The sequence below is a fragment of the Miscanthus floridulus genome, chromosome 8 (genome assembly GCF_019320115.1).
Source record: "Miscanthus floridulus cultivar M001 chromosome 8, ASM1932011v1, whole genome shotgun sequence".
Taxonomy (NCBI): Eukaryota; Viridiplantae; Streptophyta; class Magnoliopsida; order Poales; family Poaceae; genus Miscanthus; species Miscanthus floridulus.
The window spans coordinates 529,252-543,140 of NC_089587.1; the positions used below are offsets into that span (position 1 = coordinate 529,252).

Below are 13,889 nucleotides of genomic sequence, written 5' to 3' on the forward strand. Positions count from 1 at the left end.
ATGACGAACCTCACAAATGAGATTTGGGTCAAGGTATGCGTTCCTCAAGTTCAACTTGGCCGAATCCATCCACTCTTTCCTACATGAAAGTAAGGCAAATGTGTGGTTAAAAGGATAGCACAAGCACATAAAACCAAAATTGAGGATGAGTTTAAGAAAACACTTCTTACATGCACCATAGGGTAATCTGACTTACATCGAGTCTCTTCTATCGATATAAAAATTGAATATCCTCAAAAGATATGTTTAGTTTTGAAAATTCTACACCGGTAGCGAATATATTGTTAGCAGGGTAATTCACTGGCACTGACTCTAAGCCAAGTTCTACCACTTCCAAATACCACATCTGAAAGACCCTTGTATGTAATAATCTCTTGTTGCATTCTAGGGGAAAATCAGGTAAGAATTCCTTGCCTAGCACGTATTCATAGGGGCACTCAGGATTGTTTTGTTCCATCATGTCTTTAATGAATTCAACGCTCGCCAGGGTTTGGCTCAAACGGTGTTGGCCACCAAAGATTGTTCCAGATCCTTCCTTAGCCATGCTGGCCTTGGCATTTCTAGCTGATGAAGGCACCGCCTTGCCCTTGATTGCAGAAGCGTCCTAGGGGTTCTTTTTGCCAAGAGACCTCCACATCGTAGATATGCTAGCATCAGACGTGTTGATACCCTTCTCAAATTCTCTCACCATCTTAGGAAACATTTGTAGTTGCGGTGGTGGCGTCACTGTTTGTGGTTGCGGTGGTGGTGGGGGTGCAACCATTTGTGGCTGTGAAGGAGGTTGGGAGCTCAATGGCGATGATGGTGGCGGTGGCGGTGCTGGCACAGCAGTTTGTACCTACGGAAGCAGTGCCGGTTGGGCTAGCGATGGTGGTGGCAATGGTGAGGGTGGTGGCGGTGCTGCCGCAGCAGTTCCTCCCTGTGGAAGTGCTTCCGATAGGGGTGGGGGTGGCAGTGGCAGAGATGGTGGAGCGCTACCCCCTAACACTTGTTGTGTTCCTTGTTGAGTCTGGTCCTGATGTGCCTCTTCATTGCATGTTCCCATAAACTCAGGTACTCTCCTTCCTATGATGATATCTTCCATGAATTCTTCATAGGAGAAGCTAAGATTGGGGTTTGCCTAGACTACTAAAACATCTATGAACAGATCCATCATCTGCTGCTCATATGTCGGTGACAACTACGCACAAGCTTTGCCCATGAGGCCTGTTTCTGCTTGTTCCTCTACCTGAGGCAATTGCAGCTGACGCGAAGCAGAAGGTGCACCCGACAGGGTGGTTAACAACACAATGTCTCATCATTGCCAATCAATGAAATAGCCTACAAGGTTGCCCAAGACCATCTCAACTTCATAATTAAGATGATTTGGAGAAACCAAGAGCACTTCAACCCTGGCATAATCATCCGGAAGTACATTGCTGTGCATAGTGCGTCTTGGATAAGTAGTTCCGCTGGCAACCTTTACCGTCTTCCCCTTCCTGTTATACAGAATGTGCAGAGCACACGGTGTAGGCCTATCAATGGTGTCCACGAGAAAAGTGTCAAGTGTGATTGATGCAACACTACTTGGCACTGGCACTAGAGATGATGTTGGCTCCACGGTAGACAAACCTTGTGAAGCTTTCAACTAATTAATCTTTTCATCAATATATGTGTTGGCCTTCTTGCAAAGGGTGTCAAAAAGGTCGTCCTTGTAGTGTTGTCTTGTTCTATAGCTACTCGCCTCCTATGGAAAACCATGCTTAAGTCCTAGCTTGGAGGAGACACCCCACACACAGCTAGGGTGTTCCTTGTTGCCTAGGGCGACACTAAGCTTATCCACCTCCTATCTGGGTTTAAATTCGCCTTGGATTTTCTTCTGAGCAAGTGCCTTTATGGCCTCCATGGCTGCTTCAGTACATGCATCAGGGATTACTAGTTGCCCACTTTCTTTGTCCTTAACTTCCCTAGCTCTAACCCAGTGCTCTGCATGTTCATCAAAGTTCTCATATTTATACGGCACACCAACTTGCCTAGCAGCCTCAGCCTCTACTCTCCACTTTTCAACCTTCGGGCCATATCCAGCCAAGCTAAGATGGTGAGGGTGAATGTTCTTCTTTGCGAGCTCACTATTCAAGACACTCAAGGCTAAGGCCTCAGGTGTGGACTTCTGTTCACAAAACCTTTTCCATTGATCAGGTTTGATCTTCCCGAACTCCTTGAACGGCGTATGACCGTTCAGTCGAAAACTAGTTGGGACCTCCAACCTCAGAAACTTTTTGCCGCCTATTTTATTGCCAACTTCTTGACAAGCTCTTCCAAATTAGGAGGGAAACTAAATGCCCCATCATCTTCTTCCATATCTTGGTCTTGTCTCTATTGGGCACATCGTTCCAATGCTGTATTGACCAATCCAAAATGTCCTAGACCACCGCTCCTATTGTGCTTCCAAAATGTCCCAAAGCGTATGCCATCAGGTTGTATGGGCTCGCCAATAGGGCTAACCACTTCTACAACAATAGTCTATCCTTTAGGGAACTCGTTCCGCATTCTTTGCCCTCGCTTCCATTTCTCTCTCTAAGGAGCGGATGATGTAACTATAATCTCTGTTTGTGTCTGTGATTGCTCTATGTTTGCCTAGGCATACGGGTAGACACATGCACCTATAGATATAAAAAAATAAGGAAAATGCTCACACACTTATGTGAAAAATAAATGTGGTCAATTGATAGTAAGTATAGGCTTACATCCTCAGTCAGATCGTATTCTGGGTCCTCAAGTTCGGCCCTCAAAGCCCTATGGTCAGGCCTAGGACTAGGATCCAAATCTTCTTCTAATGAGGTCGACGACGTGTCATTGCTGTCATCGTCCGACAACCACTCCAACTTATCTGCTTCGTTTGTTGTCGTTTCTTTATCCATCGCTAACCAATGTGGATGAATTTATCTAAGTCATGATGAAAGGGCGTATTATTATTATAAATATTTAGAAACAAGATTATCATTCTCATATGAATATGATTACATATAGCAAAATCAACACATGGCTAATACACATGCAATAAAAATTGTAAAATTTAAAAACTTAGTACATTCCTTTGCTTCATATATATATCTGCTACTCATGCATATAACACTAGTATCTAAACATCAAATGTTATGTAGCACTTCTTGTCTAATACAAAGAAGATTAAAAAGAATCAATTTTTGGTAGATGAACAGGTGGCCGGAGTAGAAGATGGGTAGCGTCGGGCAAACGACGGGCTGAGGGAGCGCACACACATAGAAGAAGCTGGGGGAGTGCCTGGGGAGCACCGGGAAACCACTAGGGACCACCGAGGGACCTCTAGGGGCCTTTGGCGGTAGGTTCGCCGATGAGGCGGGAGCCGACAGTGCTGGGGAAGCGCTGGGGACCTCTAGCGGCGGGGACCTCTACCGGGGGAGCAGCGAGGGTAGCGCCAGGGGAGCCCTGAATGGGGGAGTGTCGAGGGAGCACCGGACGGCCAGGGAACTCCAACGGGGGCGGCGTTGGATGGAGTAGGCAAAAAGGCGCGCGTGAAAAATTTTGGCAGCGCTTTGCTACATTATTGAATTCTGGCCCACCCGGTGACTTAGAAAATTTTCGGCGTTGCATTATAAAGGGCAAGGATCTTCAGTGGCGATTTTCTTATGTAAGCCGCTGCTGAAGACGATCTTCGAAGACGGTTGACATAAGCAACCGCTGCTGAAGATCATTTTTAGGGCGGCTGACGTAAGGAACCGCCCTTGAAAATACATAGCAGGGGCGACCGAGGACTTCTGTCCGTCGCGTTCAAAGTTTTGATGGCCGAACCGTCCTACCAAGTTACACTAAAAAATACCGCTGCTCTCCTTGTCCGGCCTATTGACGTTTTACTCAGTTGGACAGTCCTATGCTCCGTTTTGAAAACTTTAGCACCCTTTGGACGAATTAGCTCCCGTTTGCTAGTGGATAAGGACATGTTATCCCTGTTGGCCTTCACGCTCGTCGTTAGTCACCATTGTCACCGCCTGGTGCTCCAAATCTCCCCGACCGACCACCTAAGCCTGCCCCCACCATTCCTCTCCCCCACCCCATCCGCTACCCCCACCGTTCCTCCGCCCCAACCCACCCCCTACCCTGCTGTCCTCTCCCATATCTCCTCGGCACGCCGGCAAGCCACCTCCACATGCTTCTCCAAGCCTCCTCCACGCCCTGGTAAGCTATATCTAGTATTATTACATATTTGTTTCTTTCATTAATATTAACTTCTTGCATTTACCTAATGGATATATTTTCCTTGATATAAACTAGTTTATTAATTATCTCGTGCAATAATATTTCTTGTATAATAATATATGTAGATGCAGATTTAGAAATTATTTAAATAATAATGGACTTTGGTAATTAAACTAAATTTTAGGAGTTTTCTTTTTTATTATTTTGCATAATTGTATAGATATGTTCTTTAAATTGTTTTAAATGGGTGAATTTGGAGTAACAATACGTGTTACTTTAAATCATTTTTCATAATTAAATGGGTGAATTCATATGTTGCGTTAAATGTGTTGCATGAAAGGTTGTTATTAATATCAATTAAAGTTCTTTGATAATTTATATATATGAATTTTCTTAAACAATTAAAATTTTGTTAATATAAATTTTGTAGTTGATAGTATGCTCTTAAATATAGAACAAAGATTTGTTCGAATTTCCAAATAAAAAATGTTTAAATTTGAGCTCAAAGTTTGAATTCTAAACAAGTTTTCCAAACTTAACCATTTGTGGTTAAGTCCCTAAAAATAGTGTTAAAGTTCCAACTTTGGTGAATTATTAAATCAATTTTCATGAATAAAATTTGTAGAACTTTTGTTTCATTGTTTGGTGTAATATTTGAGCTTTGATAATGAGCAATTGGTTGATTTATTTTATCACTGTTTAAACACTAATTAATTAGTTAAAGTTACTAATGAAAAATCAGTTTTACAAAACCCAAACTGAATTCCAGTTTTCAGTTTGAATGAGCTTGTGTTCTATTCTCTTGATCTCTCTCTCTCTCGATCTATTAACGTTGGTCATTAAAGAAAAGTTGGAGATCTCATTAAGATGAACAACTTTAATTTTTAGAGATGATCAAGTTTTTGCACAAAATCAAGAGAAAAAAGAGGGAAAAAGTTGAGCTGTCATTTATGAACAGTAACACCGGGAAGAGCTATCTGCCTGCTTCACCTGCGCCTTCACGACATTTCTACACGCGTGGCCACATCTCCGTCTGCGTCATCGCTTGAGCGGGAGTTGGAGAAGCCTAGAAGCATCCTCCGCGCCCTCCGCTCGACGCGTGTCCTGGCCGCCGCTCGTTTGCTGGACGTGGACGTCGAGCCGAGCGCCCTCCCTTCGCTCGGTCTCTCTTTCTCTCCCTTTGCCGCCGCCTATGTCTCGCCTCCGGCCTTTTCCTCGAGCCCACAGCCACCTCCACCCTGCCATGCCATGCCTCTCCTTTCCTCGCCCTAGCTTCCCCTCGCTCTGTGCTGCTGCTGCGCATGGCCGCGATGACCATGGCCGCTGGCACAACAGCGCCTGTCGTCCCAGCTCCCGTTTGCCTCCAATCCAGCCGAGCATCACCTCGCCATACCACGCCTCTTGCGTGCGCTCGCCCGGAGGAACCTAGCCAGAGATGATCCACCACCACAACGGTCGTGCGAGTGCCGCCACCGGCCGCCGCACGTGGCCAGGTGGCCATGGGTCACTGTGAGCCACGGCCAGTCTCCATGCAGGCGAGGACAGTCACTCCGACACTGCGGTCAGCCCGCCCTCACCGCCACCGGCCGTGCCCCGGTCGGATTTCGGCCATCGCTAGTTGCTCGGCTCTGTCCCTGCGTGCTCTGCTCGCGAAGAAGAAGAGAGGGGAAGGAAATAGAAACTCTTTCTTGGTTTCATATGCTTAATAGCCAGAGAGAAGATTTTCCAAATCGTGGCTTGGTTGATTAGTTAAAAATGCAGGGTCCCTGATGCAAATGTGTTTTTCCTTTTCCTGTAAATCTTTTTTCAGAAAATGCTATTATATGTTGATTCTTGTTTGTTTCATAACTAATTCTTGGGACATGCTAAAATTATGAAATTTGCTCTGTAGCCTTGTTATGATATTCTCTACCATATAAAAATATTAGTTGGTCATGATAAGTAATTTTGTTGTGCTTAAAAATTACCTATTTTAATTATAAAATGGACATTCCATGATTTTTATAGGCTAAACTACTTATCCTTTAATTATGAAACTTTTTGTGTATGCTTTACATGCTAATATATATCTTCACAAAAAGTTTGGTACTGTTTTGATAGTCCTAAATTGATTAATTAATTTAATTGTATTTAAATGCCTTTTCCTTTAATTAATAAATACTAAAATAAATTAGGAAAATGCTTAACTAACTTTGGTGTGTTTTACACTTTGATTGTGGACCTTGGAACACCCAAACTCCTGTTGTTCCTTGGCAATTAAATTCCTTTCTTGCTATGCTTGTAATCAACTTGTTTAAATAATTAAAATGGCTTAATTAAATATCAAACCAATAGATGCATGTATGCAAGTCTTGAGTACTTCTTGTAAGCAATATCCTGAGTAAGTGATTAAGCCATGTGAATGCTTTTCATGTTAATCACTTGCTTGTGCATGCTAGTGTAATTCTTTTGTGATAAACAACTAATTGATTTGTTAGTTAATAATGAAAATGCTTTTACAATAATAACCCTAGATTCTTTGGTGAAGATAAGTTGTATTCAACTTTCTTAACCCTGTTTAAAGTTCTGTTATGCACTTGTTATGCCTCATCATGCATCGTGGCATGTAGTTCATCATGTTGAACAAAGCATCATCTATTACGTGTAGTGCATATGGGAGTGACAAGATGCGTGTCGATCAAGTTTTGGAGGAGATTCGTCCACTAGTGGTGTTGGTGCCAAGTCTAACTTCAGTGGTTCGTCTATGGAAACTAACCTCTACAACGCAGACAAGCCCCGGAGCATAAAACCTTCTCTAGTATTTATAAAGCTTTATTACAAAAGTCTTGTGAGATGTGCATTAAGTAAGTAGGAGTTGATCGAATACCGTTGCTGCATGATTACCTTGATAATCAGGTATCCTTAGTTATACCCTACTAGTATGGATAGGTCGATATCTCTTATGCTTAGTAATGCTTAGACTTCGGTAAAAGTTGAATGATGGTCTCATCGTTCACGAGAAATAGGTTTTACCATGTTCTTCTCAGCTCTGCTGAAGGCTCATGTGAATACCCTAATAATGATAATGTTAAATTGAGACCGGGCGGACTCTTTGCTTGCGTCAAGTTAGTCTGGATGTAGTGCCCTGCTTGTGTCAATTAAGGACCATTCGTTGTAGGCTTGTTATGTGTTCGAGACTTTGCAGTACTGGCCACATACTTCGGTAAGCCTGATACCTTGGCTAGTCCATTATGTGAAAAGACAACTGCGTGCTAGGAGTGGGAGATGTCGAGAGTAGCATGTACCCATCCTGTGAATCCATCTGGGATGGCGCAAGGAGGTGGAGTACTGTATTCTCGGGTAGCGTAGACCAGTTCACGTTCTAGAGGATCCGAGTGAGGGTTGATATACATAGGTCCGGGACCTGCGTATGTCGTGTGGTAAGGAAACCCTAGCTGAGCCTAATCAATTTGAATCGTCGTGCTCCTCGGTTATGGAGACTCGATCCTCTGCCCTGCATCGTAGAATAATCTATGAAATAATGATACTGTTGGATACGAGCTAGTATAAGATGAGATGAGATGATTAATGAAGTGATTGATATAGAACAGGTGCAAACTAGATACTACTAATGAACTTAATACGCAGCTAAAACATTGAAAGTAAGGATCCACTTGTAGTAAGCTTTTATGCAAAAGTTATTCTTGCTTCAAACTTTTCATTAAGCCTTCATAACCTTGGAGTCTTTTCTTTAGTCGGGTAAGACTTGTTGAGTACCCTCAAGTACTTAGGGTTTGTTAACCCCTGTTGCAAGATCTAACTTGTGCTGCTAATCGAGGTTATGTCGGTGGGCTCGACATGATCTGGTTCCCTCTTCTACCATAGATGTTTTCCTAAGTTGCTTCCGTAGTCCTACTCACCTTTTGAATTCAAGTTAAGTTTACACTTGCACATGTTTTGTAAACTAATGTTATAAGTCTTCCGCACTTCGGTGTAAGTTATTTTTGTACCAACTGTTGTAATGTTTGTAGTATCTCTATGTTGATCATATATGAGTTGTAAAATGTGGATGATTCGGGGTTCCCCGAGGACACCCGATAGACTACCGGGATTATCTGGCTCTCATGTGCAGCAGTTAGAGGTCTTTAGGACAATGACAGGTGCACGTGGACCATATAATTTGGGTGGTTCTGCCACAATTAGCTTCCTAGATAACAAAATTGTCATCTACATATATTGTATGATTGGGAAGTCTGTTGAAGATTGAAGATTTATAGGTAGTTTGGGGATGCCTCTATCTCTTGTACTGTTAACAATAGTTTCGAGTAAATCTGCTACTAGAACAAAGTGCAGTGGGCGAGAAAGGGGATCCCCTTGTCTTAGACTATCTCCAACAGAATACCTATTGCGGCACTCAAACCCAAAATGGGTCTTCGATGGTACTGTATTGGTTAAAAAATAGTCTCCAACATAGTACCTATATGGGAAACCCATTTTGGGTGGCAGGAGAGACAACCCAAATATGAGCATCCTCTCTCCTTGACCCAAATAGTTGGCGCTGCATAAGGTGGCGAGAGAGAAGGAGGGAGTTTGCCCCATGGCGCCCGGGAAAAAGAAACAACTGTAGAAATGGTTCTTTTTTGGGTCATGTTGTTGAAGAAGACAAAAAATGGGTATTAAACCCTTTGCATGCGGCGCTACTACCCAAACGTCAAATAGGTCTTGTATTCTGGGTATGGTTGTTAGAGATAGTCTTACCCCCCCCCCTCTCCTACAGTGAATGGATGGTTGTTAGAGATAGTCTTAGCCGCCGCCCCCCCCCCCCCCCCCCCCCCCCCCCCCCCCCCTCTCTCTCCCCTACAGTGAATGGATTTTCCTGGAACTCCATTCAAAAGCAGTGATGATGTTCCTGAGTTTAAAATGTCACTTATCCATGAGATGCATCTCTGACCAAAACCCAAACTTGTTAAGATTTGGATAATAACACTATGCTCTATCTTGTCAAATGTCTTCTCAAAGTCAAGTTTAAGAATAATTAGCTCCTTTTTGGAGGCTGATATGAAAGTACCCCAGAGCCCAAGCGAGGCAATCTTGTATTGTCCTCTTTAATAAAGCCGTATTGATTTTTTTGGATCAGGTTTTGGATGACAGCTTGAAGCCTGGTAGCCAAAATGTAAATTGCTACATTTATAGGAGCAGGCCTCGTAAACATTTTTGCTCTCTTAATGGATGTTTACAGAGGTGGCAATTTAAGAGATCCGCCTCTATAAATATAGAAACAAAGGTTGCGCTGGCGCCTGGAAAAGCCTGCCTCTATAAATGACCAAGACCAATAACACTATTGAGTTGCTGATGGTAAAGGCTCGATATATGGTCCATCAACAGCTTTTTAATCTTGTGTGTCTCCTACCTTGTTTGCTTCTAAAGGATATTAAAATGTGCCCGACAATATATATATATATATATATATATATATATATATATATATATATATCGAGCAAACAAGCTTATGAAACCAATAATGTTGGCAGTGCAAAAAGTACACGCGTGTCTGAACTAGCGGTGACGAGTATAGATCTTTAGACAAATGCACAAATTGTGGAGCTACCATGCTGGCCCATGCATACACAAGTAGCGCTAATTGTCATGCGGACGAGGACGAAACCTCAAACACCGTGAAGATGGGGAACAAGAAGAGTAGTGCTGCGGATTGTCCTAAGGAAGAATAATCCTCCATCCATTCTAAATTATAAATTACTTTGACTTTTTAATTCATCCATTTTACCATATATCTACACATAATATTATATCTAGATGCATAGCAAAAATGGATGTATCAAAAAAGTCAAAACGACTTATAATTTGGAACAGAGGGAGTAAGAAATATGTAGACAATAGTAGGGCCCGTCCTATTCGTTTGAACTTATCAGCCATGGAATAATATTTTTCTCTCATAAGAAAATAGCTTCAGCCGATTTATCAGCCGAGCAGTGGGCACTCAGACTCGGACCGGGTTAAAGCAGGACAGGTCGCGTAAAACGACAAGCGCGCGACCCCAGCCCCCCACGCGTCGAGCCCCCCAACTGCCATAACGTCAGCTGACAAACAAAAAAAGCACAACATTTTTTTGAATGGTTATAATTTTTTTTATGTTGTATCCGTTTTCAATTTTATCTGCATCGGTGTGTTCTGCGTAACGAGACGAACAAAACTAGACCACATTTGCCTATGTTTCAAAGAATTTAATTTCAATAGCAATTTATATGTAAATCTGTGCTAGGAGATTTATGAAAGGAATTGCTACTATATAATACTAAACTTGTTATTCCAAAAATATAATAAATTTTTACATGGTATGCACATCGATTGTAAGCATGAGAATATAATAAATTTGTTATATAGTATTTACATAAAGGTACTCACCCCTAAAGAAATACTATACTACAATCAACAATTAGCGTCAGACAACGGTCGCTAAAACATAATATTAACGTCTAACTATCGGTCAGTATCAATTTGTAACCGTCATCGGTTGCTATTTTTCTCTATACCAACCGATTATTGGTTGGTACATATATTTTGTTGTAGCCTCAGAGTATCTGTCGGTAAAAATACATATCAAGGTCCAACGATCGGTCTTGGTTTCATTTTCACGCCCTCGGTCCAGCCCACTCACGCACAAAGTAATTTTCCTAGCCCACCTGTCATACATAACAACCAACCCAGCAGCCGCTGCCAGGATCGAGTTTCTCCAAGAAAATACTCACGGACTCTCTCCCGATCTCCACCACCACCGCGTCGCCGGGAGCGCCGTCGTCGTCGTGGCTGCCGTCCTCACAGCCGCGGCCGCCGTCCCCACCGCAGCTGCCGTCCTCGCTGCCGCCGCGGCCGCCGTCCTCGCCGAGAGGGAAGCCGTCCCCGACGCGCACAGATCCGCTCCCTCACCTCCGGTAAGCCTCTCCGCTTTGCTCTCCTCGTGGCGCTGCCGATTCCCACATCCCAAATCTCCTCTCTGCTCCGCTCTCCTCAAACTGCTCCATTTTGGGTGTTGGGGCCGAACGCCCGAACCTCCCCATGATGCTGCCAACCTACGTCAGCATTATATTGCTGTTGTCATGTGCGTATGAAACTGCCCAGCAAGTGAACGACCTATCTCACCTTACTGGTAGAAAGAAGAGCCTAGAAATCAAACTAATAAAAAACAATTAAAAATGTATTTCTTGTATCTCTTTCATTTGGTATGCATATCACAGGAAACGGTATTTCCTCGTTGGCCCGGCGAAGATCGGCCGCTTCAGCCCGGACAGTGCTTAACTGCTCCTGCGTCGCTGAAAAACACGGAGATTCAAAGTCAAGGCGAGAAAAATTCCACAAAGGAAACAAAGAAGTTCAACTCACCGGCAAGCTCAGCGCGGGGTCACCACGACGGCAGCCCTGGCATCGGCTGCCTCTCTGTCCGCGGCACCGAGACCGGTCCCACACCCGTCCCAGAGGGATCGCCCGACCACGGCCAGCTCCTCGCTCATGGTACGGATATCGTGCTCGCCTTCTTCACCCTCCCATTGTCGCAGGAGGAAGGCGAGCCTAGTGGCAGCGCGGCCTGTGTTGCCGGGGGACGTGATGGCGACAAGGCCTCCCGGATGGCGGTCGGCCATGGCATCGAGCGCGTCGACGAGAAACCACTGTATCAAGAAACGCATCAGGTCCCTTCCAACGAAGTCAACAACAGATCTATCCTTACCCAAACCCGATCAAGCCCAAGTAGAAGGCCCGAGCGGAGGGAGGCACGCCCCTCTCGGCAGATCCCTCCTCAGGCTCCTCCAGTTGACGCTTCTCTCCGGCCATGGATGGAAGGCAAGATCTAACGACAACAGGAGATGCAATGAGCAAAGGAAGGTGAGCGTGCAAAAGCTACTACGCAGATGTACTAACTCCCCTCCTCTATTCCTGTGTTTTATAGGCAGGGGATGCGCACGGTCGATGGAATCCAGCAGTCTCCATGTGTGAAAGCGGGAGTTAAGGCCTGGCTACGCCCTCACGATCTCTGAGAGGCACAGCTTCCGAGATAAACGCGTGGGGAGACGAGCCACCGAAACCGACGCCTCATCTTCGTAGAGAAGGAACCCATCTGTGTAACCGTGGAGGCCGTGGGACCAAATGGTCCGAAATCCGATGCACCGTCACCCGAGCCGACGTAGGCGAGTGATCTGACACTCAGATCGGGTACTCGGCCCGGCTCACCTTTACCGCAGGTGTAAGCGGTAGTGACTCGTTCAGTATCGACCCTGCCCCTACTAGAGTCAGGGGGTATCTAGGGGGTTCGCCAGTACGATCCTAAAACCTCTAACACTCAGTGTCACGTAAATCCCTCAATACCCGGACAAGCTCGAAGTACCTTATTTCAGCGGATGTGCCCTTTTGTGGAAAACCGGAAAACTGGTTGGCCCATGGCTGTAACCAAAGTACGAGCTCTTGGAATCTGGAAAAAGAGTTTATGATGTGCCCCCGCTGGTCAGGTTTTGTCCTGCCGCTTCCTTTCAGTGATAGCGGACGTTCACTCGTTCTACTCGTTACCAGCTCAAAGAGTAATAAGCGCAACTGCCCACAGCCGCTCACGTGTTCGTTAATCGCCCACAGTGGTGCCTGGCCTAGGACACTGTTATATTGGCCTCAAGGCTCCGAGACAACGTCCTCACTCTTCCACTAATGCGGTTCATGAAAATTCAAATCACGTTACTTGACGGATCTCGAAGAAAAATGTGACGCCCTTAGTGCTCGTTAACAAACGATCTACAATAGGTCACCCTAAAAATCAATTGTTAGTGACGCGCGGGCGATGGAGGTGCATCTACCCCATCCTCATTATTGTTTTACGGCTAGGACTTAATGATGCACAACCACTATTTACACGCCGGAATACGTCGGGAACCAACTTCTCTAGTACAGCGATATTTTTATCCTAGCATGGCATCTACGATGTCCTGGAGGCTACGCTTCCGGTTATCAGGTACACCACCCGAACGCGACGTTAACAACGTCCCAAGGGCCACGCCCAGGAAACTACGTTTCCCGATATGGGGTGCACCACTCAAGCTAGGCACTAACAGCTGCCAGGGAACAATGTTTCTTGATGTACGGTGTACCACCGCCTCACTCGATGCTTGAAGAAGATTCTCGCTACCCGAGAAATGCTCTTGGTACTCGAACGACAACATACTAGCTCCCCAATACTTGGGAATATCTAGCTGCACTGCTTGAAACTTCGGCACCCGAAGATGCTCACTATGTACTCACACTACGTAGAACTTACAGGGGAGACTGCGACGTCCGAAGGGCTAGACGCTACGTGCTAGCTTATCATTAAGTCGTACGAAAGCTACTCTTAGATATATGGGTCAGGGGTACCTACATCCAATGGCGGAGGCAAGGGGAGGCCAGCGGGGCCCATGGCCCCACCCAATGTATGGTGAAAAAAACTATATGGCCCAAGCGTCCAAGCCCATCTACGTATCATGTATGTACGTGTACTGAGCTAAGAGCCAAACTGTCCCGTCCGTAGTCTGATCATCCTAGGAGCGATGGCTGAGCCGCCTAGGGCAATCCACGCCGATCGCGATTCGCAACTCACGATCCTGCCGCAGACCGCAGTAGTCCTCATCTGAGCGTCAAGCTCCTCCTCCTCTATAACTGCTATG

At 45.0% G+C, this 13,889-nt stretch overlaps 1 protein-coding gene across 1 annotated transcript; it reads left to right on the forward strand.

The window, feature by feature from the left end:
• LOC136476190 (uncharacterized) lies at positions 1 to 12,493 on the forward strand. The gene is made up of 5 exons (XM_066473938.1): positions 1 to 33; positions 697 to 1,012; positions 10,783 to 11,144; positions 11,448 to 11,721; positions 12,155 to 12,493. Exons 1-5 carry the CDS (start codon positions 1 to 3, stop codon positions 12,199 to 12,201), a joined length of 1,032 nt encoding a protein of 343 aa, XP_066330035.1. The 3' UTR covers positions 12,202 to 12,493.
• The last annotated feature ends 1,396 nt before the right edge of the window (positions 12,494 to 13,889 follow it).

Coding starts and splice junctions, on each gene's coding strand:
- LOC136476190 (XM_066473938.1), top strand. CDS start 1: ATGACGAACCTCACAAATGAGATTTGGGTCAAG. Junction 1,013..10,782: donor TGTGTTCCTTGTTGAGTCTG/GTCCTGATGTGC, acceptor ATTTTGTTGTAG/CCTCAGAGTATCTGTCGGTA. Junction 11,722..12,154: donor CGGCCAGCTCCTCGCTCATG/GTACGGATATCG, acceptor TGTGTTTTATAG/GCAGGGGATGCGCACGGTCG.